This window comes from Enhydra lutris, unplaced genomic scaffold (genome assembly GCF_002288905.1).
Source record: "Enhydra lutris kenyoni isolate GAN:26980312 unplaced genomic scaffold, ASM228890v2 scaffoldscaffold5, whole genome shotgun sequence".
In the NCBI taxonomy this organism is placed as follows: Eukaryota; Metazoa; Chordata; class Mammalia; order Carnivora; family Mustelidae; genus Enhydra; species Enhydra lutris.
This window is the reverse complement of record NW_019154089.1, coordinates 8,687,665-8,715,158: the sequence shown is the minus strand read 5'-3', so window position 1 is coordinate 8,715,158 and position 27,494 is coordinate 8,687,665. Positions and strand designations below refer to the sequence as shown.

The 27,494-nt window shown below is 38.8% G+C and overlaps 1 protein-coding gene across 5 annotated transcripts in view; it reads right to left on the bottom strand.

Moving 5' to 3' along the window:
• LOC111140881 (Rap guanine nucleotide exchange factor 6) overlaps positions 1–24,922 on the bottom strand; it is a 196,384-nt gene extending 171,462 nt beyond the window's left edge. For all 5 annotated transcript variants that reach the window (XM_022493125.1, XM_022493123.1, XM_022493124.1 and 2 more), the window contains exons 1-3: positions 24,854–24,922; positions 1,972–2,042; positions 740–796 (exon numbers count right to left, since the gene is read on the bottom strand). In XM_022493125.1, coding sequence (XP_022348833.1) covers positions 740–796; positions 1,972–2,042; positions 24,854–24,922 — 197 coding nt within the window. The remainder of the gene's footprint in view (positions 1–739; positions 797–1,971; positions 2,043–24,853) is intronic.
• Between the last annotated feature and the right edge of the window lie 2,572 nt (positions 24,923–27,494).

Below are 27,494 nucleotides of genomic sequence, written 5' to 3'. Positions count from 1 at the left end.
GGTTAAAAACTCAAATCAGAGTTCATTAAAACAAAGCTACCCAAATAGCCTACAAAAACATGAAAATCATTCATCATCAATAAGCAGGGAAACGTAAAATAAAATCAGTGAGATAGGATAAAATATGTAAATCAGATTCTAATGTCAGATTCTCCTAATTTGATCACATGCATTTCCAATAATTCTATTCCTAAGAATATGCCCAATAGTAATAGTATATAAGGGCACAAAAAGACATGAACAAGATGTTTGTCGAAACTTTATTATTCACAATAGGAAAAAAACTGGAAACAACCCTAGTATCTATCAATCAAGAGTGGGAAGGATAAATGAATTGTGTCATTTGCACACATACAATAAAGCAATGAAAAAGAATTAATGCAAAATCATAGAAGAATCTTAGACATTTATCAATTTAAAAAAAAAAAAAAAAAAAGCCTGACCAAACAATTTTTATCTGTGTGGAGTTCCATGGTGATGGAAGTCAGAACAGGATTACCTTTCCAAGAGAGGTGATTAGAGCCTTAGGAGAGCTGAAGTGTTCTATATATAACTGAATATATAACTTTTACTAATACATACTATTTTATTTATTAAACTTTTCGTGCACTCTTTCAGTTTATGAATATATTTCAATCCACTCTAAAGAAATTCTTTCCAAATAAAATAAATTTCAATGCTAAAAGTCAAAATTTAAACATTAAAGCTATTAGTTTAAGCTAATTAAGGAAATACTTACCAAAAAAGAATTTGATTGCCACTGTATCTCTCATAGCGTGCTCTTGCAGACATTAATCTAACATATTTAAAAAAAGCCAAATATTTAATGATTTTATCTTCACTTTGTTTTAAAAACACTTATGATTACTTCAACAGAAAATTATCTTACCTACCACTAACTTCATTAAACTCCAAGAGTTTAGAAATATATACATCAAATGCAGTATTTTCAAAAACATCAGTTGGGTAATATTAAGAGACAACAAATACAATACTATCATGTACACTCTATAACCTGCCAACTCACACTGAACAATGTTCCTTTTCTGCTATGAAAAAATACACATTTGTCTGATTCACTACTGAATCCTCCTGTTAAGATATTAGTAGCAGGGGGAAAAGAAAAGTTACTGGCAGAGGTATATACACATACATATCAAAGTCTGTTGAAAGAGAGAGAGAGAGAGAGAGAGAGAGAGAGAGAGAGAGAGAGAGTGTGTGTGTGTGTGTATGCTGCTTCTTCCAAACACTTGCTGACATTTGAATTATGTTATACAGAAATGAGAAAATAATAGGCCCTAACATTTATATTCTAGCAATCTGGTTTGGTCCCTAACCAGAAAAAGTAATGGATGAGCTGGTTATGGAAGGAAAACACACTTTAATTAAAACATTAAAACATTATGCAAAGTTACTACAGTAAATGCTTTACAACACTCAAAGGTGTTTTTATAAATGTAATCACAATGACAGAAGGTAGCAGGAAAGAAATTTCATTTTACAGAACAGGAAAATGGGGTTTGGAAAGTTTACGGGTCTTATTCACAGAACCCATATGAGCATACCAAATCAGGAGTTGTAATTCTTGCACTTTAATACAATACCACATCATACCCAGTCCATCTTAAGCATGGACATATCAAAAAGAATTACATAAAGTAAACAGTTTTGTTTTCATTGACTAGCAAATACTCAACACTGTGTTTTGCTTCAGATATTCTCATGTAACCTTCAAAATACTGTAACAAAGATCATCTCTCATTGTCTTTATTTCATCAAAGATAAAACTGCAGCTAAGATGTTAAGATTTGCTCAAGGCCCCATGACTAAGGAAAACTGTGATGAGAAAATCCAAAGTCCTATGTATATCTTACAAAAAGCCCCCGAATGGTTTGGGCTCCTAACTATCTATATCTAAACCCATTTCAATAACTCCATCACAAAAGCTCTTAAACAGAGCATCGCACTTACCTGAGCTGATGCTCCCTGAGATTTGATAGTATTTCCATTCCATGAAGATAAGAATAAATAGTATTTAAATCCTGGAGAACAGGGAAAAAAAAATTGATTATTTTTCAAATGTATCTTTCAAAATATCTTAACACCCCACAACTCTGATTTTAAGCCAACAACTGTTCATGACAAAACTATTGACTATGATAGACAAAATCTCTGAAATAAAAGAAATCTGAAAAGGTAAAGAGCTACCTCCACTCATACAGGAACCCTCTTCAGGACGGCTGATAAGCTTCTACTCAAGCAATGCCAGAAATCAAAAACTTAGCATTTCATATGAAAGTCTATTTCATTTCTAAACAGATATAACCCTTCTTCCTCAGTGACATCCAGCTATTCAAAAAAGAATTATCATATCGCCATAAATTTTTAATTTATTATTTCCTTCAGATTATTCAGTCTCAGTATTTGCAGTTTCTACATCTTGAAAAGCATCCTGGCTAATCTCCTTTGGATAGGACCCAATTTGTAAATATTCCTCTAAAAATATGACCTTCTAAAGAATCTCTTTCTAAAGACAGGGAGCCTGGGTGGCTCAGTCATTAAGCATTTGCCTTGGGCTCAGGTCATGATCCCAATACCCTGGGATAGAGCCCCCAGCCAAGGCCCACATCAGGCTCCCTGCTCGGCAGGAACTCTGCTTCTCCCTGTCTCACTCCCCTTGCTGTGCTCCCTCTCTCACCGTGTCTTTCTCTGTCAAATAAATAAATAAAATCTTAAAAAAAAAAAAATCAAAATATTTTTGATATTTTTATATGTCTTTCTAAAGATATATCTCTTTCTAAAGAGACCCAAAGCAATATTAATCAACCATTAACAAAAAAAAAAAGTCCAGTGGGACAATCCTGTTACTCACTTTGTGAGAGAGAGAGGGAACTTGTCTCTAGCCCTCATTCAAATAACTAGGTATTAAAACTCCCAGTATGATAAAGTATAACCTCAGCCTAGAGAAGTGGCAGAGAATATAGGAGCAGCCCAAATTCCTGACAGAATGGTCTTCTTTACCACTTATGTAGAATGCTGGTGCTCAGAGATTATAAACAAGCTTAAATTCTCTATATAAAATGTACCTCCTTATTCTCTTATAAGGAACGATGACTTTATAAGACAGGCAGCTGCCCAACACTGCCTTCCTGCTTTGATATGCAATTGGCTAAGAGAATTATCAGACGACAAAAGAAAAAAGCTAAGACAACCTGTTTTTTAACAGATTAATAAGAAAACATAGAGCCACTAAGAAAAAGAGCCATGATCTGTCATTCCAAAAATTACAACCACTAATTAACCATGACGGATTCAATGACCACACCATCTCACTAAATCCTTAGGAAGATGGAGTGAAAAAGATTTTTTTTCCTATATACATATATAAAGAATAAATTAAAAGAGAAAACCACAACAAATGATAAAAGGTCTATAAAATTCTTGATGATAGCAGATAGAGAAGTGATATGATAAACTAATATTTCCATAGATGGCTACAATGGTATTTCTTACCCTATATGCTTTCAATAGGATACCTTACCACTCCCCCATCAAAAACTGGAATCTTATGTGCCTTCCCCAAGAACCTGGTTGGTCCTTTGATTTGTTCTGATCAAAAAGAATGTGGCAGAAGTAAAGATGTGTCACTTGTAAGATTCAAGTACCCTGACACCACCAATGCTGTAAGGAAGCCCACTAGTCTCATGGAGAAAGGCCACATGGAACAGCACCAAGGCATCAGATATGTAAGTCATGTCTTCTTACACCAGAAGACAAATGAAACTGAGAAAATGATCCCAGCTGAGGTTTGGTGGAACAAAAGAACCAACCACCCAGCCAAAACCTTCTGGATTAAAGTAATAAAGTCCTGGCCAAAGTCTAGCTCACAGTGAACTTACTGAGCCTACAGACCTATCTAATAGTCCCTTTCAAAATTCTGGGTTTAAAATTAGAATATATATACTTGTTAGAATAACCCCATATAGGTCCATGACCTATGTGATAATAGCTGTAAATAGTGGGAAAAGCCAAGTGGAAGCCTCTGAAATAGCCACTTCCTATGCCCCAGAACAAGATAGTAAGTAAAAGGTCATATTGCTTCCATACAGGCAAAAGACAGCAAAGACTAGGGTGTCCAATGAAAACTTACAGTATTTAATGGTGAGGTCTCTACCATAGACTGTCCTCCTAAAGTAAACATATCCTTAAAAAAAAAAATGCCTGCAGACTGCCATAAACTTAACCAAATTCTAACCAATAGTCTCAACATAACATTATTGCTAGAACTGATTAAGCCTCAGGTATTGATTTGGTGAATACATTTTTTTACCATTTCCATTACAGAAGATCATCAGAAACAGTCTTCATTCAGATAGGACAATATTAACTTACAGTTTTTCCTTAGGCCTATTTTAACATTCTCACTCTCACTTGATCTTAGCCAAAAGGCTGAGAAGCGGATTAACTCTCTCACTCTCTACCATAACACAACGTGAAAACATCTAGACCTTCTTACCCATACATAGTCGGTATCTTGCTGAATGGACAGAATGAACAAGAGAATGACCAAAAGGAGGCCGGTACCCTGGAGTCCTTGGTAACACACTCGTACTTCAGAAAGTGGGCAATAAACTCTATGAGGAATCAAAGAACTATCACTTCGATGTTTTGGGAAGTGCAGTGATCAGGAGCATTTCAGAACATCTATTGACAGAATGTTGGAGCTTCAAGTTTAGGTCAAGACAGATTAAGATAGATTGGACTTACCTTCCACCATAATCAACTAAAACTAAAAATAAATATATGAAATCACGTTTTTCATGAGATAAGACACAAGGCAACAGAAGACAATTTAACACCTGAGAGAAGAGAAACAGATGAGATGATTCAAAGAATGGTAACTTACTGCCTGCCAGTATCTTTAGTTGAGGAAAAGGAGGAGGCAATCTAGAAAGCAGAAACTGGCTAGAGTTTGCAGAATACAAGAGAGCATGTTACACCGATAATGTATATTCTGGAAACCTACAGAAGGTGCTGTGCTCATCAAGTCTTCAGTTGCATACTGATCATCCCATCACGTGGGGGAAGAAAAACAAAAACCAGGCGCCTGGGTGGCTCAGTTGGTTGGGCATCTGCCTTTGGTTCAGGTCCTGATCCCAGAGTCCTGGAACCAAGTCCCACATCAGGATCCTTGCTCAGCAGGGAGCCTGCTTCTCCCTCTGCCTGCTCTGCCTGTTCTGCCTACAGCTCTCTGTGCTTTTGCTCTCTCTCTGACAAATAAATAAATTAAGAACAACAAAAAGACGCAAAGAAGTCAGGGAAAGAACTATATTACAGAATGAAGTAAGTCCTCAAGCAGGAATGATTTTTTTCCCCTGGATGACAAGAGCAGTATCTGGAGACGTTTGGGATTGTCACAACTTAGCAGAGAGGCAGGGTGCTGGTGCCACTAGCATCAAGTGACTAGAATCCAAAGATGCTGGTAAACATCCTCTGATGCACAGGACAAGAACTCAGACTAAAGGATTACCTGGGCCAAATGTCCATAGAGCTGAGGTTTAAACACCCTGGATCAGAGGGAACATATACCTAAAACTCACACAGGGACACGAAGAGTTACTATTTCCATCAGGCAGACTAGAAAATCTCATAATCCATAGTGTGTTTAGCTGAGTACTCAGAAGGCTTTGGACTGACTAATACTGGGGCAAAATTAAATAGAAATTTGGCACTATTTAACACAGCTCAAAAAAAGGCCCAAAAGGATCAAATAATTTCCAAGTCACTTACCTGTGTCCCAGAACAACGCTGAGTAATATTTACAAGAAATATGAAAACCCCAGTACATAAAAAGGTAAAGATCACGATCTCTGCTATTCAATCAAAAATTACCAGGCATGCAAAGGAGGAGGAAAAAATGACTCATAGTGAGGAGAAAAATCAATTATAACCAATTTATCAATTACATAGATAACAGAATGAGTAAGAAAAAACATTTAAAGCTTATTAAAATTATATTCCATATATTCAGGAAGATACAGAAAGGATTAAGCATGTAAGAAGGGACATTAAAAAAATTTCAGAGATAAAAACAGTATCTGAGATGTACAATACACTAGATGGGATGAACAGCACAATCAGACTTTGCAGAGAAGAGGTTAATAAACTTGAATACACAAGAACAGAAAGCAAAAAGAAAACAGAAAGATATGGAAAAAAAACTTAAACAGAGCACTAATGAATTGTGGAAAAACTTCAAGCAGCCTAACCAAAGTGTAACGAGTCATTTCAAGGCAGAGGGAGAAGAAAGGGGAAAAAACTGAATTACAGAAAATATTCCCTTTTTGATAAGAACTATAAACTTACACATCCAGGAAGTTCAACAAACCCTAAGCACAAGAAATACTAAGAAAACAGCACCGAAGCACCTCAAGATCAAACTGCTTTCAAAAAATGAAGACAAAACTGTAAAAGCAGCTCAAGAAACAAGATAAATTACATAAACAAAGATTAGAATTATAGCAGGCTTCTCGTCAGAAACAATGCAGTCCAGACAACTATTGTAGTAAATCTTCAAAGTCAAAAAAGAAAAACAATTATCAACCTAGAATTCTACTACCAATCAAAACAGCCTTCAAAAACAAAGAGAAAGTAATTTTCACATATACAAAGTCTGAATGAATGAATCACTTGCAGACCTGCCTTATAAAAGAAATGTTAAGTCTTTCATAAAGGAGGAAAAACAATACCAGATGGAAATTTGAAACTACACAAAAAAATAAAGAGAACTGAAAATGGAAACTACATGGGAAAATATAAACCTTTTTTCTAATTATTTAAACAATAATCAACAGATTAAAAAGCACTAGCAAAAGGGGAACTTGGGTGGCTCAGTCGGTAGGGCATGCCAGACTCTTGGTCTGCTCTGGTCATGATCTTGGGGTGATGGGATGGATCCCTGATATCCATGTTGGGCTCTGAGCTCAGCATAGATTCTGCCAGGAATTCTTTGCCTCCCACCTCCCACTCCTAGTGAGTGCACACGTGCTCTAATAAGTAAAATCTTAAATAAATAAAAAGCATTAACAAAAATGATGACAACAAAAATGTGTGAGGGTTTCCACTATGCATACACCTGAAGGGTATCTCAGTAAAAGCACAAAGGATGGAGGTAAAAATGGCAATACACTGTTGTAAGGTTCTTAGACTCCATGTGAAGTACTATAATCTCACTTGAAGACAGACTGGGATAAACAGAAAATGTATACTATAAACCTTAATACATCTCATATTTTGTAGATTTTCTTGTATTCTCTCTATATAAAACATCCTTGTGAATGAGAACAATTATTAGTTCTTCTTTCCCAGTCTGGGTCCTTTTTTCCTCTCTCTCCTTTTCCTTAAAGCTGTGGCCATACACACATAGTTGCTTGGGCCCCACCCTTTACATTAAGTCATCAGAACCTGGCAAGACACCTACAAAATGCCTATCCTATGGATATGTGCAATTTATTTGACATAAAGCTAACTTTTAGTGGCAAGCAAGTTAGAACTCCCATAATGTGACCTACCAAATGAGGATAGGCTAGTGTCAAAAAGCGTCACCAGAATTTTCTGAAATTCTCAACTAAATTTATGTCATACAATTTCTACTGTTTTCAATTCAGAGGACATTTTGGGAACAACATCGATAACGCCATTAATGTCTGACAAAGAATCTGGAATTCACTTCTCAATTTTAAACTCTAAGCAAGAATATAATTCACAAGTTTTGAAATATGTGTTTCTTCAGTTCTCTGCTTGAAAACAGCCTGACAAAGTTTATCAATTTTAGATTCTAAAAGCCCTTCTTCGAATATCTGTAAGTTTTTACTGCTAATTGTCTTCAATCTTATTTCAGAGGGGCAATTTGGCCAAATGAACATGTAATTCTCCAACAACATCTATAAATGCTGACTCTTTTGGACCCAAATACAAATATTAGCATTATTTCTATTGGGGTGGCAAACCTTTTCTATAAAATGTGAGAAAGTAAATATTCTAGGCTTTTTAGGTCATACGATTTTTGTCACAACTATTTAACTTTTCCTTTGTGGCATGAAAACCATAAAAATGTAGGTAAATGAATGGGTGTGGCTGCATTCCAATAGAGTCTTATTTACAGAATAGTTGGTAGGCTAATTTGGACTCCAGGCCATATTCTGCCAACTACTAAAATACAGCAGTCAAAAATATCCACAAAGGAAGTCAAGCCATGAATGAACTCCTCTTTGGAGACTACTTCAGCGTATGAATTTTGGTGGAAGCTGAAAACACCAGATTTTCATTCTTCCAACCTCACATAAAACTAGGGCATGGGCAAATGATCCAAGTGCTACTAATGAGACACACATGTCCCAAAATTTGAACACAGGGAAACCGACAAGCAAGAACTGCACAGAATCTATGCTGACAGTTAGCAGTAACATCAGGGTGAGTCAACATATGCAGTATATAGTGTAGGTGGTCAACAGTCCAAGTAGTGGACTGCTTGTGCTAGGCATATGACCACGGTTGTCTAGCCCCAAGTCTACTTCTCCAGTAATCCCAGCAATTCTGTAGCTACCAAGTATCTTTTTATTCCTTTTCTTTAAAGTGGACAGAACTGGGCTCTGTTTCATTTAAGTTTACAACCCCTACAGACCCTCAGACCAGCACCATCAGCCTCATGTGGGAACTTGGTAAAAATGCAAATTCTCAGGCCCCATTCCAGACTTAATCAGAATCTCTGGTGTAGTCCCAGCAATTTGTGGTTTAATTAAGGGCTCTAGGTAGTTCTGATGCATACTAAAGTTTGACAACCACTGGCCAGGAAGGATTATGCCACTCTGCTATTTGGCTGATAACCTATTAACGAAAAAGAGAATTAATCACTGAGATGCCTAGTAAATCCTAGTCCCTACAATGCACCTGGTTTGAGGGTCATAAGATGCTAAGCACTCATGAAAGAACAGAAAAGACCTCCCAGAACAAAGGCCCGATTGTAGTAGCAAACTGGCTAATTCTTCCACATGATGTGGGTGGTTATGGTATTTTGTTTAAATGGGACACCAAGTAGTTGCTGACTGTGTAAAGCTGGTCTTAGGGGTTTCTTGTAGGTTTTTGTGTTTTGTCTTAAGCAGGCTCCACGCCCAATGTGAGGCTCAAACTCATAGCCCTGATGTCAAAAGTTGCATGCTCTACCAACTGAGCCAGGCATGCACCCTGGTTTCTCGCAGTTTTGGTACCAACTATTTCTGAGACAGGCTTGTGGTAGTATTATTAGGCTTGGTGTGCCCAAGATCAATAAAAGCTATTATAGAAAGCCAAAAGAAACAAACAAACAAAACTTGACAGAGACAGGCCTTAAATCTTATAGATACTTGTTGGTAGTTAAAAATGTAAAAGGTACATTCAAGGAGGTATTAATCATTTACACTGTGTGCACTTGAAAGCTGCCCTACAGAGCCTGAAGGAGGGAAGTCATAAGGAAGATGGAAAAACTAGGAAGTCAGGACATTTCAGATCAGCAACATTCTGTTCAGATTCAGAACAGAATGAGCCACCTGTTCTGAAACTACAACAATATGCTACAGAAATTAACCAGACGTATTAGAATAACAAATACCAGCTCTGCGTTAAAGAATAAAATAATGGGTCCACTTGGGCAAAAAATGGTAAGGAAGCAGTGATGACTCAGAGCTTCCTAAAACAGATCAACCATACCCTCTCAGCCAGTTATGTGAGTAAAGGTGGGCAAGCTGAGGCGGGTGGTAACGTGGCCATCCTACAACAAAGCAGCTACCTTTTTACATCCTTCAAACATTCCAAACCTAATGAATTCACCGTAGGTGCATCCCACTGGTTCAATTTTAAGTGAAATATTCTTATTTGCAGCGCTGTATGAGGAATTAACGATCCCTTTAAGTATACCTTCTATTTAAGGAGATTGTGCCAAAGCAGTGTGCTGCTCCTGGAGTAATGCCATCTTTCAATTCTACTGATGGCCATTCCACACATACTTAGAAACCCAACCAAAACTTGGAAAACTTAGAATGCAATGCTTAAGAAACTGTATTTTTGTTTCTTCAACTCTAAAACTAATGAATTTCTTATCCTATGATTAACTCACCACATGCAACTTTCAATACAACATCAATTATTTAAAATACTCATTAATGAAGAGCTTTTACTCAATTATCTTCTTCACCTGGAAAGCAAGTATATCCCTAGAATTTTAACAATGAAAAATCCCTCAGGGTGGATTCTAAGAGCAGTATAGATTCAATTCCAAGATATATATATTCTGCAGCTATAGGTCTAAACATAAAAACTTAGAGTGAAGAATCCTCTACAAATCAATGTTTGACTGAAGACAGAATAACCACGTAGTTAAAAACCTGGGAATCTGGAGTTAACCTGGGTTCAAATTATGCCTTTATCAGTTACTAACCAATAATCCTGGATTATTTGCTTAATGTTTATTGTCTGTATAAAAGGAATGATAAAATCCGTCCTTTCGAACATTTTATGTTCAAAGGTAAATGTTAAGTGTGTAACACAGGGACTATCACATGATGAACAGTTAACAAATGTTAGCATTATGTTTTATATATAGGTACACATTATAAATTACAAAATAATAATTAAATTACATTCAGCACACTATGAAAGCTATTTTGAATGTTTTTGACAACAGCTCCAAGCTAACAACATTATACATTAAACACAGAATTCTATTCCACTGGTTTTCTCATCCATGTGGTCTAAATACAGTCTGCAAAACAGCAATAAAGAGCTATACAACACTTACCACACCTGGAGCTCAGCCCCTCGTTTCCCAAATACCATTTCCTAGTAAAAGAAACCAGGGTTCCTTGGGTAAGTGACTGACTGCACAGAAAGTACAAGCCTGGAACATCTTTTTGTGCCAGAAAGAGATGACTTAAAGACTTATTGGGTCATGTCAAAAGGACATAGGAGAGGACTTTGAAAGGGCTCTACTGGCTAAATTTGGCATAATCTAGTAATTAAAAAAAAAGAATGAAAATATTAAAAATACAAAAATAATCCTTGAAAAAGTCATTTAAAAGAGGAGGAGGAGGACAGGAAAAGGTGGGAAAGTTCTTCTATAGAGAAACCAGCCATTATATAATTGTAGGAGAAATATACAATTAGAAAATTATCACTTTGTAACAGCAAAGTAATAGTTAATTAAGCAAAGATTATCAACTTGCTAATAAAGCCAATGGGTCCGACACTGTTGAAAGACAAGATATCTACCCTTTGGCAAAGTATCATCTCAAGGATCACTTCTAACTTGCAGCACTGTACCTTTAAAACAAAGAGATACAGGTAAGCAAATTTAGCATCCCCCATAATGGAAAGAACTGGTAATGTGTCCTCTGATCTGACAATATTCACAGTACAGAACATCATGGAAAGCCTGCCTGGCTGAGTCAGAAGACCATATGACTCAATCCCAGGTTGTGAGTTCAACCCCCAGGTTGGGTGTAGAGATTACTTAAGAATAAATAAATAAGCTTTAAAAAATATAGTTCAAGAAAATAATTTCACCTAAATCTCATCATGAAAAATAATTTCACCTAACTCTTACCATGAAACCAAATTATGAAACATTCTACAAGACAACTGGCCAGATTCTTCTATAAGTCATGTTTATGAAAGAAAGAAAAAGGCAGGAGATTAAAGACGACTAGAGGCACCTGGCTGCCTTAGTCAGAATAGCATGTAACTCTTGATCTCGGGGTTGTGAGTTCAAGCCCCACATCGGATGTACAGATTACTTGAATAAAATTTAAAAAATAAAATAAAAAAATAAAGAAGACTAAAGAAACCCAACAATCAAATGTAATGTTCCCTGACTGGATCCTAGACTGTAAAATATAAGAGACATCTTTTTTTTTTTTTTTAAAGATTTTATTTATTTGACAGACAGAAATCACAAGTAGGCAGAGAGGCAGGCACAGAGAGAGGGTGAGGCAGGCTCCCTGCCGAGCGGAGAACCTGATGCGGGGCTCGATCCCAGGACCCTGGGATCATGACCTGAGCCGAAGGCAGAGGCTTTAACCCACTGAGACACCCAGGCGCCCCTATAAGAGACATCTTAAAGATACTGTGAGGGGTGAACTGTTACCAGGTCTGCAGTTTACTTTCAAATGGTTTAGCAAAATAAAGTATATGCAAGGGAGGAGGGCCTAAGATAAATATGGCAAAATATTGCTCAGGGTGAAAAGTATATAATACAGGACCAAAAAAGGGGGATACTATTCTTCCCATGTTTCTGCACTTTTGAATTTCTTAAAATAGAAAGATGGGTGTGGGGAGAAAACATGACTCTTTCCTGTTTATTCCACACGGTGACAGACATTTCTAGTTTTCCCTAAACTTCAAGTCTCATTTAATGATCTGCGTTCTTTTTTTCATTACCTTTTCCTATGCATCCCCAATCATCACCATACGCAAACCTGTGTCTGTGACACACTGCATCCAGGAATGTTTTCTGGAAAAGCTGACCTCATTCCATGAGTGTATTAGAATTTAGTCTTTTAGAATTAGAAATTTAGTCTAAATTAGAATTTAGTCTACACATTTGGATATACATTTCTTTTTTTTTTTAAAGATTTTATTTATTTATTTGACAGAGATCACAAATAGGCAGAGAGGCAAGCAGAGAGAGGGGAAGGGAAGCAGGCTCCCTGCCTAGCAGAAAGCCCTATGCAGGGCTCGATCCCAGGACCCTGGAATCATGACCTGAGCCGAAGGCAGAGGCCCCAAACCAATGAGCCACCCAGGCGCCCCCGCGTATACATTTCTTAAAGCAAACTAGAACTTTTTATTTGTAGATGAAAATATGTTGCCTAACCCAAATTACCTGAACGTTAAATTTTATTAATAACTCTAACATTAAAAAGTTATAGCCTGAAATTTTTAAAAATGAAAATCCCAAACAATTATGCTTAAAATTAGAACACCAACAATTAACCTCTGAAATAATGTAGCAAAAGATCAAGCATCTAATTACTTCACCTTTAGGCTGAAGTTCACCTTTCTGATCCCACTATGTATCATGCAGTCACCCAAGATAAGCTAATTCCAAGTTTCATATGCACTTTTCAATCCTTACCTCTCTCCATAATTTTCTTTAATAGCATTGCTGACACATTCATCACTCATTCACTCCTCCCTAAAACTCTTTTCCTCCCATCCCTTCTGTAATATGGTTCCCTCTGGGTTCCTGTCCCGATGGAAAACATTTAATAACTACAAGCACATACTGTGAAATTAGAACACCTAAGTTTGAATCCTGACTCCGCAGTTTCCTAGTTGCATGAACTTCAACAAGTTAGTCTATGATTCAATTTCCCTGTATGTAAAACGTGGATAACACCTTCTTTCAGGGTGTTTTTGGAAGATTAAATGTGTATAAAGGTTTTTCTTTTTTTTTCTTCTCTCTCTCTTTTTTTTTTTTTTTTTTTTTTAACAGTGACAGGCATCCCAATAAGAACCACAGCATATGAATCTTGGCCATTCTTACTGCTATTACTACCTTTCTGCCCCAGGTGCTCCTGAGTCTCCTTCGCAGGCTTTGCCTTATTAGGCCTTTGAATGTTTATATATGTTCCCATAACTGTGACAATCCTTTGTTTCTTCACTAAAGACACTCTACCACCAGTAAAATCCTCCACATTCATAGTTTGAACTACCATATACATGTTAATGACACCCATATTTCTATTTCTAGCCCAGAGCTCTCTAGCAAAACTTACAAAGTACACATTCTACAGCATAATGAACACTTACACCTGAGCAATCCATCAGCATCTCAAGTGCAATAAATGCAAAGCTAAACTCAATATTTATATTACTGGCTGTGTCTTCCTCCGAGGTTCCTTGATTTATGTGATACACTCTTGTTCAATGATTCTGGTCAGAAATTTGTCAATTCTATTTCATAAATATCTCTGTTCATCATCCCATCTGGAACTGGGGGATTTATTATTTCTCACTGGGTAAACCAGCCTTCTTGCATTAAAGTCTGACACCCTGTAATTCATTCTTCATAGTCCTGTCAGAGTTATCTTTCCAAAAAGCAAATACAAACTTTTTAACAAAGAGAAACCAGTCCTTCATGATCTGGATCCTGGCCATGCCTCCAGTGTCCTATCTTGTACTACTTACCTACCCAGGAAACTTGCATGTTTGTGCCAAGCACATCTTGTGTCCTTGACAAATACTTTTCCTTTTTCGGTAAATACATACTATCCCTTCTTAACCTAACACTTATATATTCTAATCTATGCTTAAGTCACGATTCCCTTTTCTAAAACAGCATGAATGACACCTGCCTACTCTTTACTCTTCTCTCTCCAAAGTCCTCCTATGAATTCCTAAGGCCTCATTTTACAGCTATCACAGTACTTAACCAGGCGATATTTTAACTATCTGTGTATTTGCCTATCTCCTTCCATATAGAAAGAACTTTAATCTTTTACCCTTGGCACTTAAAAAAAAGTACTTAAAAATACTTACCACACAAATATACATTAGGCACTCTTCCTCAAAAAATGTACATATTGAACTCTGCCTCATTTAAGCAGCTCATAAATACTTCAAACTCCAGTTGGCACTTTTTTTTTTTTTTAAAGATTTTATTTATTTATTTGACGGGGAGAAAGAGAGAGATCACAAGTAGGCAGAGACACAGGCAGAGAGAGAGGAGGAAGCAGGCTCCCCGCCAAGCAGAGAGCCCGATGTGGGGCTCGATCCCAGGACCCTGAGATCATGACCTGGGCCGAAGGCAGAGGCTTAACCCACTGAGCCACCCAGGCGCCCCCCAGTTGGCACTTTTGACACAAACTCTTTTGTTTAAAAAAAAAAAAGCCTTTTCTTATTAGTTGAATGCTTTTAAAAACCCAAAATGGAATATACTACCACCCTTTGAAAACAAAAGTTTAAGTTATAAAACAGAATGGGGTAAGAAATCACTGACACAGATACCAAGCACACCTGTTTCCATCTTACATAAAACTTGAGAATTCTGTACCTCCATTATATTGACCCCTTCCATTAAATTTACATAGCACCTTTAAGTTCTGCATATAGCACAGGCAATATAAAACAAGGCAAATTTATTCAGGAAAGCATTAGGCATCTATAAAGATGACAAAAGTTCAAAGCTTAAAACATAACCTAAAGTTCACTGTTCTGCTATAGAGAAGGCAGTGGGGTGCTACTAGACTGAGGAAGTTACTGATGAATCATGTGACCCTGAGCAAGACATTTTACCTCTCATAAGTTCAGTTCCTTTATCTGTATGCAACTCTTATCACCAGCTCTTGACCTCGCCAGCTACAATATTTCTAGAAGTACTATATATACGTTCACAAATACATGCTGGCAGTGTTACTACTTTAGCTACGTACTAAGTGTTCTGTCCAATAAGCCCCACTATCTCTGCCACATGACAAAGCCTAAAGCCCTCCAGCTGCCAAAGGTTTAGTTTATAGTAAAGTAGTGGAGAGTGTCTAATAGTGGAGAAAAAACAGGCCAGTTAGGCCTCCATAATCTAATATTCTCAGTAAAGCAGCTTGTTCACTTTTTATTTACAGCAAGACCTCAGTTTAACAAGTCTAGAGTCAAGTCAAATAATAATCATAATGTCACAGAGCTCATAATCACTCCACCTCTTCCAAAGAAGAGGACTTTGTCACATAGTCAAGCTCATCATGCCTGGCTGCTCCTCACTTTTGTCCAATGCTCTTGGGGAAGTTCCTCACTCTCTTTAAAACAAAATTTTATGGTGCCCAAACTCCTGAATGGCTACAGTTTTCTTCTCAAGGTGGAAATCTCTAATACATGTAAAATGAGGTGCCTAGAAGAGATTCTGTCTAATGAAGGCCTCATCCAGATCTATATTCTCTATCCAGTTGAGTTTACAAATGAAGGCCACAGGGCCCCACAAGCATAAATAAGTTCTTTTACTTTCCAAAAACCCTCTGAATGTGCATCTGCTGTAGAAAAGCACAAGAGAATCTTTGTTCTGCCACCCTTAGGGATGTGCACAGTGACTCACTAAAAAATGATTCCAAGTACAATGGTGTGCTTTCGCCAATTGAGAAAAAACCTCTACAAGTCTACATTTAAGGATAATTCTAAATTCTGAAATAGATTAAGGACTATAAGAAAACATCTTACATTCTTACAGTCCTAGCTCCCTCTTCAACTTTTCACAACAAAAATAAGCTATTTTTTAATACCTTTTTCTGACTGTAAAAAGGTAATTATATTAGCACCTAGCTAAGGATGTAATTCTTGCCCAGGAAAAGTTTTAAGTCATCTGGTTAAAATCACATGAGAAATTAACACCGATATTTATCTGCATTTCTCTCAGATGTCTCTCCTACACATGTGTTTTCCGTAAATGTATTTTAAAAACCGTACAAAAAAGGAGTCGGTTTCACGGTATGACTACGTTTCTTCTATCTGTATCATTTATAAAGAACTACCAGGTAAAATAGTCTCTATGGCAACTGTACTTTTTTTTTTTTTTTTAAGGATTTTATTTATTTTACAGACAGAGATCACAAGTAGGCAGAGAGGCAGCAGAGAGAGAGAGAGGAAAGCAAGCTCCCTGCTGAGCAGAGAGCCCGATGCGGGGCTTGATCCCAGGACCCTGGGATCATGACCTGAGCTGAAGGCAGAGGCTTTACCCACTGAGCCACCCAGGCACCCCGGCAACTGTACTTTATTCATATTTTATTTAGAGAGTATTATTAATAGCAAATTTGGCCCTTTTTGTCAAACTTCATCAGTCTTTTCATCCTAGCACTTCAAATATTAGACCAACAGAAACCACCACTAGAAGAGGAGGGAAACAGTATTTTTCACCTTCCTTTTCTTCTTAAAGTCATTTACAAATATGTGTATACCTATGGGTTCCAAGTACTGTATACTATGCACTGAACATTAGAATACCTTGTCTTCAAGGAGTTCATATTCCAGCCACATACACAAACATGCAAGTAATCATAACAAGCAATTACTGTGGTGAAGGAAGGTGTGAAGTCTCCTAGGAACACTGAGAAGAAGTGGAAAAGTAAGGAAATCTGCAATTTTGCAGGTGAGCACTGGAGATGACACTTCAGTGAGGAGACTGAACTTGCCAAGTCAGAGGATGGCTTTCCAGTCAAAGGAAATGGTAAGCTAACAAATATGCTACCACTTACTGAGTGTTTATTATGACAGGCACTTGCTAAATATTTATTCCACACAATAATCCCAAAATGGTATTTGGTCTTAGAGATATTAGGCAGCTTGCCCAGGATCATTCAAAGTCTCAGTGCTGGAGCCTACATTAGTTTGAAGTAGTCTTGCCCAAGCGCAAAACCCAAGGCTATAAATACTGCTATAACCATATTTTCCCAACCTGTATAAAGCATAGAGAGAGGAGAATTTGACACAATGGACAATGCTTCTCACCTCTGTGTATCAGAACTACTTAAGAAGCCCTCTATAAGTACTAATGCTTAACACTCCATTCCAAAAGGTTCTAACCCAAGAAACAAAGGGTGGGCATAGACATTTTAAAAAAAAGTTCCCTACATTAAGAGAGATAGCCTAGAATGAGAAGTAAGGTGTTTCAATATTTTAAGTAGTTAAAATGCATGTCTTTGGGGGTGGGGGATGATGAGGCTAGAGGGCCAGGCAGAAGATCATGGAGGACTTTACCTCTCCATACAGATTCACAAAAAGTACTTGTTGCCTTTGCTTTCTTAAGTCTTATTCTCTCTTCAACCCACCGCAATCAGGATCTTTATTCATTAGTCTAGTGAAATCATCCTAACAGACATAATCCAAACAATTTATCAGTCCTCCCTCTTCTTGAACTCTCAAAAGTATCCGACATTAGTGATTAAGGATTTCTCTCTGAAATGCCCTCCTGTAGCAGCACTCTTCTATTCTCATCCTACCTCTTTAACAATTTCTTTTCACTCTCTTTTGCAGGTTTCTTATCTTTGTCCCATCCCTTTAATAGTGGAACACCCAAAAAGGCTGTCCTACCCTCATATCGCTTTTTCCCTTTGTCATTCCTATCAATCTCATGACTTCGCGTATAACCCATATGCTATACAGACTCTCAGACCCACAGCCTGGTTTAACCTGAAGCTGTAATTTCTTAGAGAACAACATTACCCGCATCCCCTGCATGGAGTCTAAAACCATTTCCAAAATTTAATCTCTTCCCACCCTAATTCTGCTTAATAATGCACTCTTAACCAGGCAGCTACCCAAATCAACAATCTAGAAATCATCTAAACTGCTCTGCGCTTGCACCCAGTCCAAACCTGTTTCCAACAAGCAAAAGACAGCCAGACTTAACCTGAAACTTGTGAGGAACATAAGGGCAGGGTGTATGTTGGCCTTAAATGCAGCTTCTGGAGTTGAGAAGCAATTATCTCAAAAGTAGGTTTGGACAGAGTGGGGCAGACAATTCAAAAGGGTAGCCAAAAGGGTGAATTAGGATAAAAAGGATAGGCAGATGGAGATCAAGGAAATCACCAAGAGGGGTGATTTGAAGTCCAGTCCAGAGGTAAAACACAAAAAAACAAGTCCTCTTGGTTGCTACAAAGAATATACAGCGTATGATTGCACTCAAATGAAGTTCAAAAGTAGGCAGAAAACATTTACGGTTTAAAAAAAATTTTTCAGGGCACCTGGGTGGCTCAGTGGGTTAAAACCTCTGCCTTCAGCTCAGGTCATGATCTCAGGGTCCTGGGATCAAGCCCCACGTCAGGGTCTCTACTCAGTGGGCAGCCTGCTTCCTCCTCTCTCTCTCTGTCTGCCTTTCTGTCTACTTGTGGTCTCTGTCTGTCAAATAAATAAATAAAAATCTTCAAAAAAAAATTTTTTTTTCCTCTTGGAAAGGGTACTGATTGGGAAGGGCAAAGGGGGAGTTTCTGGAGAGGTGATAGTATTTCATACCCCGATTTGAGTGATAACTAAATGTAACTGTAAAAACTAAGCTGACCATCTAGTTAGGATGTATGGACTTCACCATTGTGTGTGTTATAGTCCATTTCAAACTTTAATGAAAAAGCCTGGTGGGAGGCAGATACTCCCAATTCCAATCAGTGACCACTTGGGCCAATTCTAGCTCCTCACTATCTTATTATCCCACAGGCAACTGCCTTATCTCACACCTGAACTACTTTGTTTCCTATAACGAGGACCCTATCTCCTGGTTTTCCTGTGATACTCATATAATCATTAATAATCTTCTCTTTCATTCATAAATGTATCCTGGTTTAGAGAAAATATATGTTTACCCTACGTATAAGCCTTCCTGCTTTTGTTATACCGCCCCATCTCCTCCCCAATATATCTTCAACAACACCCACAGAGTAAATCTGTAAATCTAACCTTATTTTCAGGCTTTAAACCTTCCAGTGTTTCTCCTTTATTCATAAAATCAGGTTCAAATCCTTGAAATGATTCAACCCTGCTAGTATATCCAGTATATCCAGCTAGTATATCCATTTAACCCCCAGACACCATACACAGTATTTTGCAAAGTTTATTATCACATCCCTCCCGAACAGCATTTTTAGACATTTTTTCTGAAACGCTGCCCCACCCTCAATGAAATACTAAGAAATAAGATTCTGCCAGGCAGAACTGAGTTTTTTAAGGCTACAAACCATTAACAAGGTCTAAGATTTTTTTCACTACTCCCCTAAAAAATAATTTTTGTAGAGCACGTGGGTGGCTCAGTTGGTCAGTTAAGCTTCCCACTCTTGATTTTTGGCTTAGGTCATGATATCGGGGTCATGTGGGGCTCCCCAATCAGAGCGGAGTCTGCTCCTTCCCTTTCATGAGCACACATGCTTTCTCTCAAATAAGTAAATAAATATATCTCTAAAAAAATAGTAATAATGTGTGTTCCTTTGGGGATGGTATCACCCCAGCTGGGAATGCATGCTCACCGAGTGGCTTCTTGTTCCACACATATACTTTTCCTTCACTCTTCTTGCTCTCTGCCCAGAATGACTTCCCTTCTAGATGTCGTCCACACAACTATTCACCATGTTTAAGATTCCATTAACTGCTCATCAAAATTTCTCCTTTTCCCCCTTGCAGTCCAAAGTATCCCATCCATACTTTTGCCACTAATAACCTTAACATTTACTAATGTTCCTTGACTATCTCCTAACTCACTGAATAGGGACCATATCCCAATTTCTTTCCACAAAAACACTGTATTTTATTGTGTCTGACATATTTATTAAATGAAAGGGCATATTAATGTTATTACGTAGGTGAGATAACAATACAACTCATCTACCTCAGACAGCCCCTCTTTAACGTGTTATTTTGACATAAATACTAATGGCATCTCTTTTAACTCACAAAAATGATTTGGATAACTTATATCAGTAACTTATCTAGGCAGTGGGCAATTCTCATCAAGAGTGAAAAATGGTGAGATGTATAAAATAAATAAAATGACTCAAGTACAAAAGTCAAAACGATATAAGGGCATGAACTAGGGTAGCAGAGCACAAGAAAAAAAGGTAGACAGAGATTCAGGACATAAAAATTTAGTGGTCAGTTGGACAGAGAGAAGATTATCAAGGAGAATCCAGAGTCGGAACATGAATTAGCCTGAGCAACAAAATATTCTGTTTTTTGAGGCTTCAATTTAGGACTAGTGATTAAAGAACCTGGAGGACAATTTAATTGATATATGGATCAAAAGCACATGAAAGGTGGGTAAGAAGGACCAAGTGTCAGTCTATAAATATTAAGTGAAGCCAAGTTGCTGAATGAGGCCTCCCAGGAGGTACAAAATCAACAGTTCCATCAATAGAAACTATTATATTTTAACAGGAGGACCATACAAAATGAATTCTAAATTTTGTTTTTACACATTTATTCATTATTTAGTACATGCAAAGCATGACATTAAATACCTATGGAAATGAACCCTAAGAGAGGTAAGGAGCTCACTATGAGGTAAAAAGAAAGGTTATCGACAAAGAATGGTGCTGCATATGGACTGAGCTGAGGAAGGGCCAAATTCAAGACCTTAATTTTGACTGCAGTATCTTTAATTTGGCTAGAAGAACTCAAAACGAGTACCTTAACAGCTTTCACTGATAAAGAGCTTCACAGAGTACTTAAGTCTAAAATATTCCACTTAAGGGGCGCCTGGGTGGCTCAGTGGGTTGAGCCACTGCCTTCGGCTCAGGTCATGATCTCAGGGTCCTGTGATCGGGTCCCGCATCGGGCTCTCTGCTCAGCGGAGAGCCTGCTTCCCTCTCTCTCTCTCTGCCTGCCTCTGCCTACTTGTGATCTCTCTCTGTCAAAAAATTAAATAAAATCTTTAAAAAAATAAAAAAATAAAAATAATAAAAAAAATAAAAATAAAAAAATAAAATATTCCACTTAAAAAAAAATCTTTGCGAAGTGGAAAAGGTAATCAGAGAACTAGCTCAGAAAAGACAATGGGCTGTGAAGCTGGAAATATGAAGTCGGAGAAATAGCCAGAACGTAAAAACCGTGTTAGAACATAGTTCTAAGTTGTATACTGTACAACACATTTCCATGTCTGGCTCAATCAGATTAAGTTTGAGATGACAGTTTCACGTAAGAGCAACAGATGGTTCAAAATAAAGGGACTCTTAGTTTTGTCCCAGAAACACAGAGAAAACTTCTATACTCATTATACAATGCAAATATCTCATTACAAGATTATAAGACCTATTTGCCTATTTTTTGATAATGCTTCACATCCACTAAGCATTCAAGAAAAAATAAGTTGAATGTATTTTATCCTCTTCTATTACACACTTAATTCATTTGGCTTTTCTTTTCCTTGCACGGTTTGCTCCCACTCGTTCTCTTTTGCGGGTCTCTGCTCTTCTCTCCCGATGCTGTAGTAATCAAGTGTGCCATGAGGCTGTCTGTGATCCTCTTCTCTTCTTTGTATACACTCACACCACCTTGGTAATTTCATCTAGTCTCATGACTTGAAATACTGCCTACCAGAGAATGAATATAAAATTTCTATCTCCAGCCCAGCCCTCTCTACAGAAATACAAATTTGTATACGCAACTCCTTACTCGCCATTTCTAATAGACATTTCAAAACTTGACATGTTCAAAACTGAATTCCTGATTTTCCCTCCCCAAACCTACTTCTCCATAGCAGCTTTCCCCCATCTCTTTGACGCCAGCTGAAACTATGATGCCAACTGAAATTCTTTGATAACTCCAACACTGATTTTCAGGCCAAAAACCTTCAAACCCTGCTCGACACTTTTCTTTCCCCCAAAGCACATGGTTAATTCATTGCCAAATTCTGTTGGCTAAACCTTCAAAATATTTCCCTAAATGATAACTTCTTACCACCTGCATTATTATCACTTCAGTCTAAGTTACAATCAGCTCTTCCCGACTTCAAAGTGACAGCCTTCATTCAACCCACGTGCCTGCTTCTTTTTACCCTTGCTCCCATAAAGTCTATTCTCAACCCAGCAAGCAACCAGGGGGCGCTTTAAAAAAGTTAAGTAGGGTAGTATCACTCCTCTGCTTCAAAATCTTCTGGTGACCCCCTTTCACACAAAATAAGAGTTAAGGAATTTCCAATGACTTACAAAGACCTTAATGATATACTCCCTCCTACACTATTACTGCCTCTCTGACTTCATCTCTTAAAAATCTCACCCTTGTTTATTCTCCTCCAGTCACTTAACAGCTCCTTGCTACTCCTTGAATGCACCAGACATACCCTCATCTTGGAAGTGCATGACTATTTCCTCTATTTCAAATGCTTTCCCCATATATCTCCAGAGCTAATTATATCACATGCATCAAGCCTTCAATCAAAAGTCATCTCAGAAATCACAACACTGTTCAACCACTGTTGCAACCCAGCCCTTGCCCCTGTTTCCAATCCCCTTATTCTATCTTAAATTAGCCATTATCACATTATTTAACTTACTTGATTCTATTTTTCCCATCTCCCCCCCTTGACCCTTCTATTAGAATGCCAAGCACCAATAGGGCACGCCTGTTTTTGTTCAATGATACATCCCAGTGCACAGAACAGTGCCTTGAATTTGTAAGACTTCAGTAAGTGTTAAATGAAAATATAATAAAATTGTAAGAGTCCACTAAAAGAATAAAGGTCTCCTGAAAAGAGAAATGTAATTTGATGAAATTCTCACAAATAAATCAGCACTTTGATTCAGGTTACCACTTCTTTACTCATACTTGGGTACTGCAAACAAATTCTATACTCACTGGAAACCACTGCCAATAAATCAAACAGTTACCATGTTATGCTGCTAGATCTCAGCACTCTAAACTGTATTGTGGGCAGTTGGTCAGCATTCCCTTAAACAATGCTGCTGTTCCAGTAAAACAAGATGAGTACTTAACGCGGCACACATCTGCCGACATAATTTTAATAGTTTAGAAAATCTTCTAAAACCAAAAAGAAAGAAACAAGAAACAAAGGGGGTATATCTACTAAGTCTCAAAAATGGGCCATTCTGAAGTGGCTAATTATGCTATTAAAGGGAAGTAAGATTTTCCTATTAAACTGTGAATCTATCATAAATATTTAAAAGTAAAACCTACATTACAAATTGCAAGACTTGTGTAATAGTTTCTAATTCTATAAAAACTACAGCAGATTCACCTGTGAAGGTGAAGACTTTCAATTAGCTCACAATGACATTAAGAATCATCACAGGGAAATTAAAACACATGGGATAAAAAATGTAGGTCTCAAAATGAGGACTCTGGAAAGTGGCAGAAAGTGCCTTGTTTCCATTTAAAGATCAGGATCCCCAAAACAAAGTTGACTTTGTTTAACCACAGTTACGCCTTGACTAATGTCATATCACAAAAGGTCAGCCCCAAGTTACTGAGATCCACTATGCAAAGCACTATAAATCTTAAAAAAACCTCAAAAGTGGCTTAAGCATTAACCAAAACATTTAATTTCATGTGTTGCAACCTATACACGACAATCTAACAATCCCTTCACCGTCTTGTCAGTTATGGCTTTTTGGTTTAAGAAATATACCACTTATTACAGAAACTACCCCAAGTCAAGGAAAACCTCCCCCCAAATCTAAGCACTCTATAGGGCTATGCAAAGTTAACAAGGTGTCTGTTCCGTGACTGAAAATTAGCCTTGAGATCAAATGAAAATCATTTAAGCTGATGCCACTGATGCTAACCCAATAGAGCAAATTTTGGATTCACGCACAAAATACTGAAGAATTTCCCGCTGACAGAAAGTACCACCAGAACCGATCTTTAAATATGCATCACCCACCACCAGAATTCATCTGACTGGATGCAAAGTCTTAAGCTGATTTTGAAAACTTTCTTTCCAGGCAACTTCAAAGACCTTTAAAGAAAAGCTACTTTTTCATAATATGACTACTAACAATTTCTACTCCGTTTTTCTATCAACCTAGGGACACTCTCACTCCGAGACCCACATTTTGCCCTGAGAAAATAGGATTTTGTTTTGTTATCTTCTTATCAAAAACACTAGGAAGTTACCAGCAAAGACGGGTATGCGGGAAGACTGCACCTCGAGCAGGAAAGGCGGTCATCACCCCGGCGAGAAGGGCCTGGGTGAGAAGGGGGTGAGAGAAAGGGACACAGAGAACACATAAACCGGCAGCAGGTGCGAGTCTCTGGCAAGGGGACAGTCGCCACAGGTTTCGGACCGACAGGAAGATGCTGTCCGTTGGACAGCGGGACTCGCACTAGCGTCCGACAGTCTTACCTCGGGGGTCCGCTCGGGAGGCTTCTTCTTCAGCGCCTGCCTAGCGCCGGGGTCCACGGGTGAGTTCATGGCCGCGGCCCCCGCCCCCGTGCTCCCCAACCTGCCCTTAGCAGTCCACGAGACAGTACATTCACCCTAGGTAGGGGGTCTGCACCCTCCACCCCCGAGGTAGAGAACTCCGGACCGCCCCGGGGTCAGCGTTCAAACAAACAAGCCTTCGCAACGCCCGCCCAGGGCCTCAGCCCACGCGCGACTGGCCAGAGGGAAGCCCGCACGGGGGCGGAAGGAGGGCGAGTGCGCATGCGCAGCAGGGCGAGCACGCAAACGAGCGCCCAAGGGCGTGTCTCCGCGGTGACGTAAAAACTCGGGCGGTGCAGTTAGACCTCTTCCGACCCTTCTTCGTGAGATTTGAAGACACTTCGCGAGATCTTACCTGAACCAGTCACGGGACCCGCCTCGGATTTGCGGTTTCAGCTGTTCCAACTTCCGGTGCAGGGACCGGAAGCGCACTGTAGGGGACTGAACAAAAATAGCTTGTTGGGGCAGGACGGTAAGGGTAAGCGTTGTGGGGGGAGGGTTCTGTTTGTGCCCTAATCCGGAAACTCAGGGTGTGGCCAAGCCTGGGGCCAGGCTCTTATTCTGCAACGCCGGGACCCCTCCCTTGGAGAAAGTGCAGAAATCGTCGCTACCGTTCAGCGAACGGGGAAGTTCACTCTCTTCGGTGCGTTTCTTTTAATAAATCTCCTGTGGAAGGAGACCGTCAGAAAGTACTTGCCCTGTCCATTACGGACGTACTGAGATTGGGGCACAGCAATTAAAGTCTCGTGGCCTTGAACAGGGACTGGGCGCCGGTCCTGTGGCCAGCTCCCTGTTAGTGCTGATTCGCAAAGGATTTAGGGCCGCCTGGACTCGAGTGAGCAATTTCGCACTGCATTTTACATACTAGCCTGTTTCCCAACAGAGCGAATAAAGCCAACCTCCACTTATTTACTGGTCTCTTGGTAAGAAAAAAAAGACCATTCTTCAGGATAGCCAGGCACCTGCAAATTAAGTTTTCACTGTGAGAAAACGGGGAATTCCAGAGTCCATTCGTTGTAGAACCGTGTTTTTCACTTCTGTACCTTTGGCGCGCTGATGGGCTGCACTGGTCTCAAAGTTCCTTACTTTGTTGACATAGGCATGTTCTTTTTACTGAATTTTAAGCTTTCTTAAGTCTGTATACCACATCTAGGTACATCTTAGTATTTCTCACGGCAGTTTGCATAGCTCACTCAATAATTCAAAGTGATTAATGATTATTACGCTCTCCAGTTTTCTAATGACTTGCTGTATTTTAGAGAAAAGGTAAAGGAGAATTCAGGCAGCAACATATTTCTCGTACCTGGTAATGATGGCTGATACTAATAAGTTTGGGGGCGCCTGGGTGGCTCAGTGGGTTAAAGCCTCTGCCTTGGGCTCAGGTCATAATCCCAGGGTCCTGGGATCGAGCCTCGCATCCTGCTCTCCTCGGTGGGGAGCCTGCTTTCCTTCCTCTCTCTGCCTGCCTCTCTACCTGCTTGTGATCTCTGTCTGTCAAATAAATAAATAAAATCTTTGGGGGTAAAAAAAAAAAAATAATAATGGGATTTTCTTTGAAAAAATATATAAATAATAGTTTTGTTTTCTTTTGGTCGTTGGACTTGCCCAGACTTGCAAGATTACAACATATTAGCCCATTTCTCTTTTGAATATGGGTCAAAAACCCTACCAGGAAAGTTGTGGTTCAGCCATTCTGGAAATTAACTGTGGAGAGATTACAAAAGGAATTGCGATGACCCATTTCGTCATTTTTTTGTGTGTATAAACATCTTCTCAAAGATCTGCCTAGGGGGACGCCTGGGTGGCTCAGTTGGTTAAGCGGCTGCCTTCGGCTGGGGTCATGATCCCGAGGTTCTGGGATCGAGTCCCACATCGGGCTCCTTGCTGGGCAGGGAGCCTGCTTCTCCCTCTGTCTCTGACAAATAAATAAATAAAATCTTAAAAAAAAAAAAAAAAAAAAAAAGACCTGCCTAGGATCACAAAAATGAGCCCTTACATTCTTCAAGGATCAGTTTCTAGGGCCACATAAATATTTTAAAGAGGAGAAAGGAATTAAAGCATGATGACCAGGAGCTTAGACTTTAGGGCAAACATCTCAATTTGTGTCTATAATAGGCCATTTCTATTTAAACCATTTGAGGGGTGCCTGGGTGGCTCAGTGGGTTAAGCCTCTGCCTTCAGCTCAGGTCATGATGATAGTGGGAAGAGCCCGCACCCAGCTCTCTGCTCAGCAGGGAGCCTGCTCCGCCCCCCTCACCCACCCCGCAGTGTGTAGCTCTGCCTACCTGTGATCTCTATCAAATAAATAAATCTTTAAACCATTTGAGAGAGCGCCGAATCCTAACCACTAGACCACCAGGGAAAATCTTTAAACCATTTGAAATTATATAGTATCTCTTAAGTTTCCTTATCTGTAAAATGGGAATAGTAAAGGGCCCATTGCTTTGGGATTCTCAAGATTACAAGAGCTAATTCATGTGCAGTACTTCAGACGTTGCCTACATTCTTTTATTACTTTACCTCTGAAAAGTGATTTCTCTGAAGCAGAACTTTACTGTGAAGG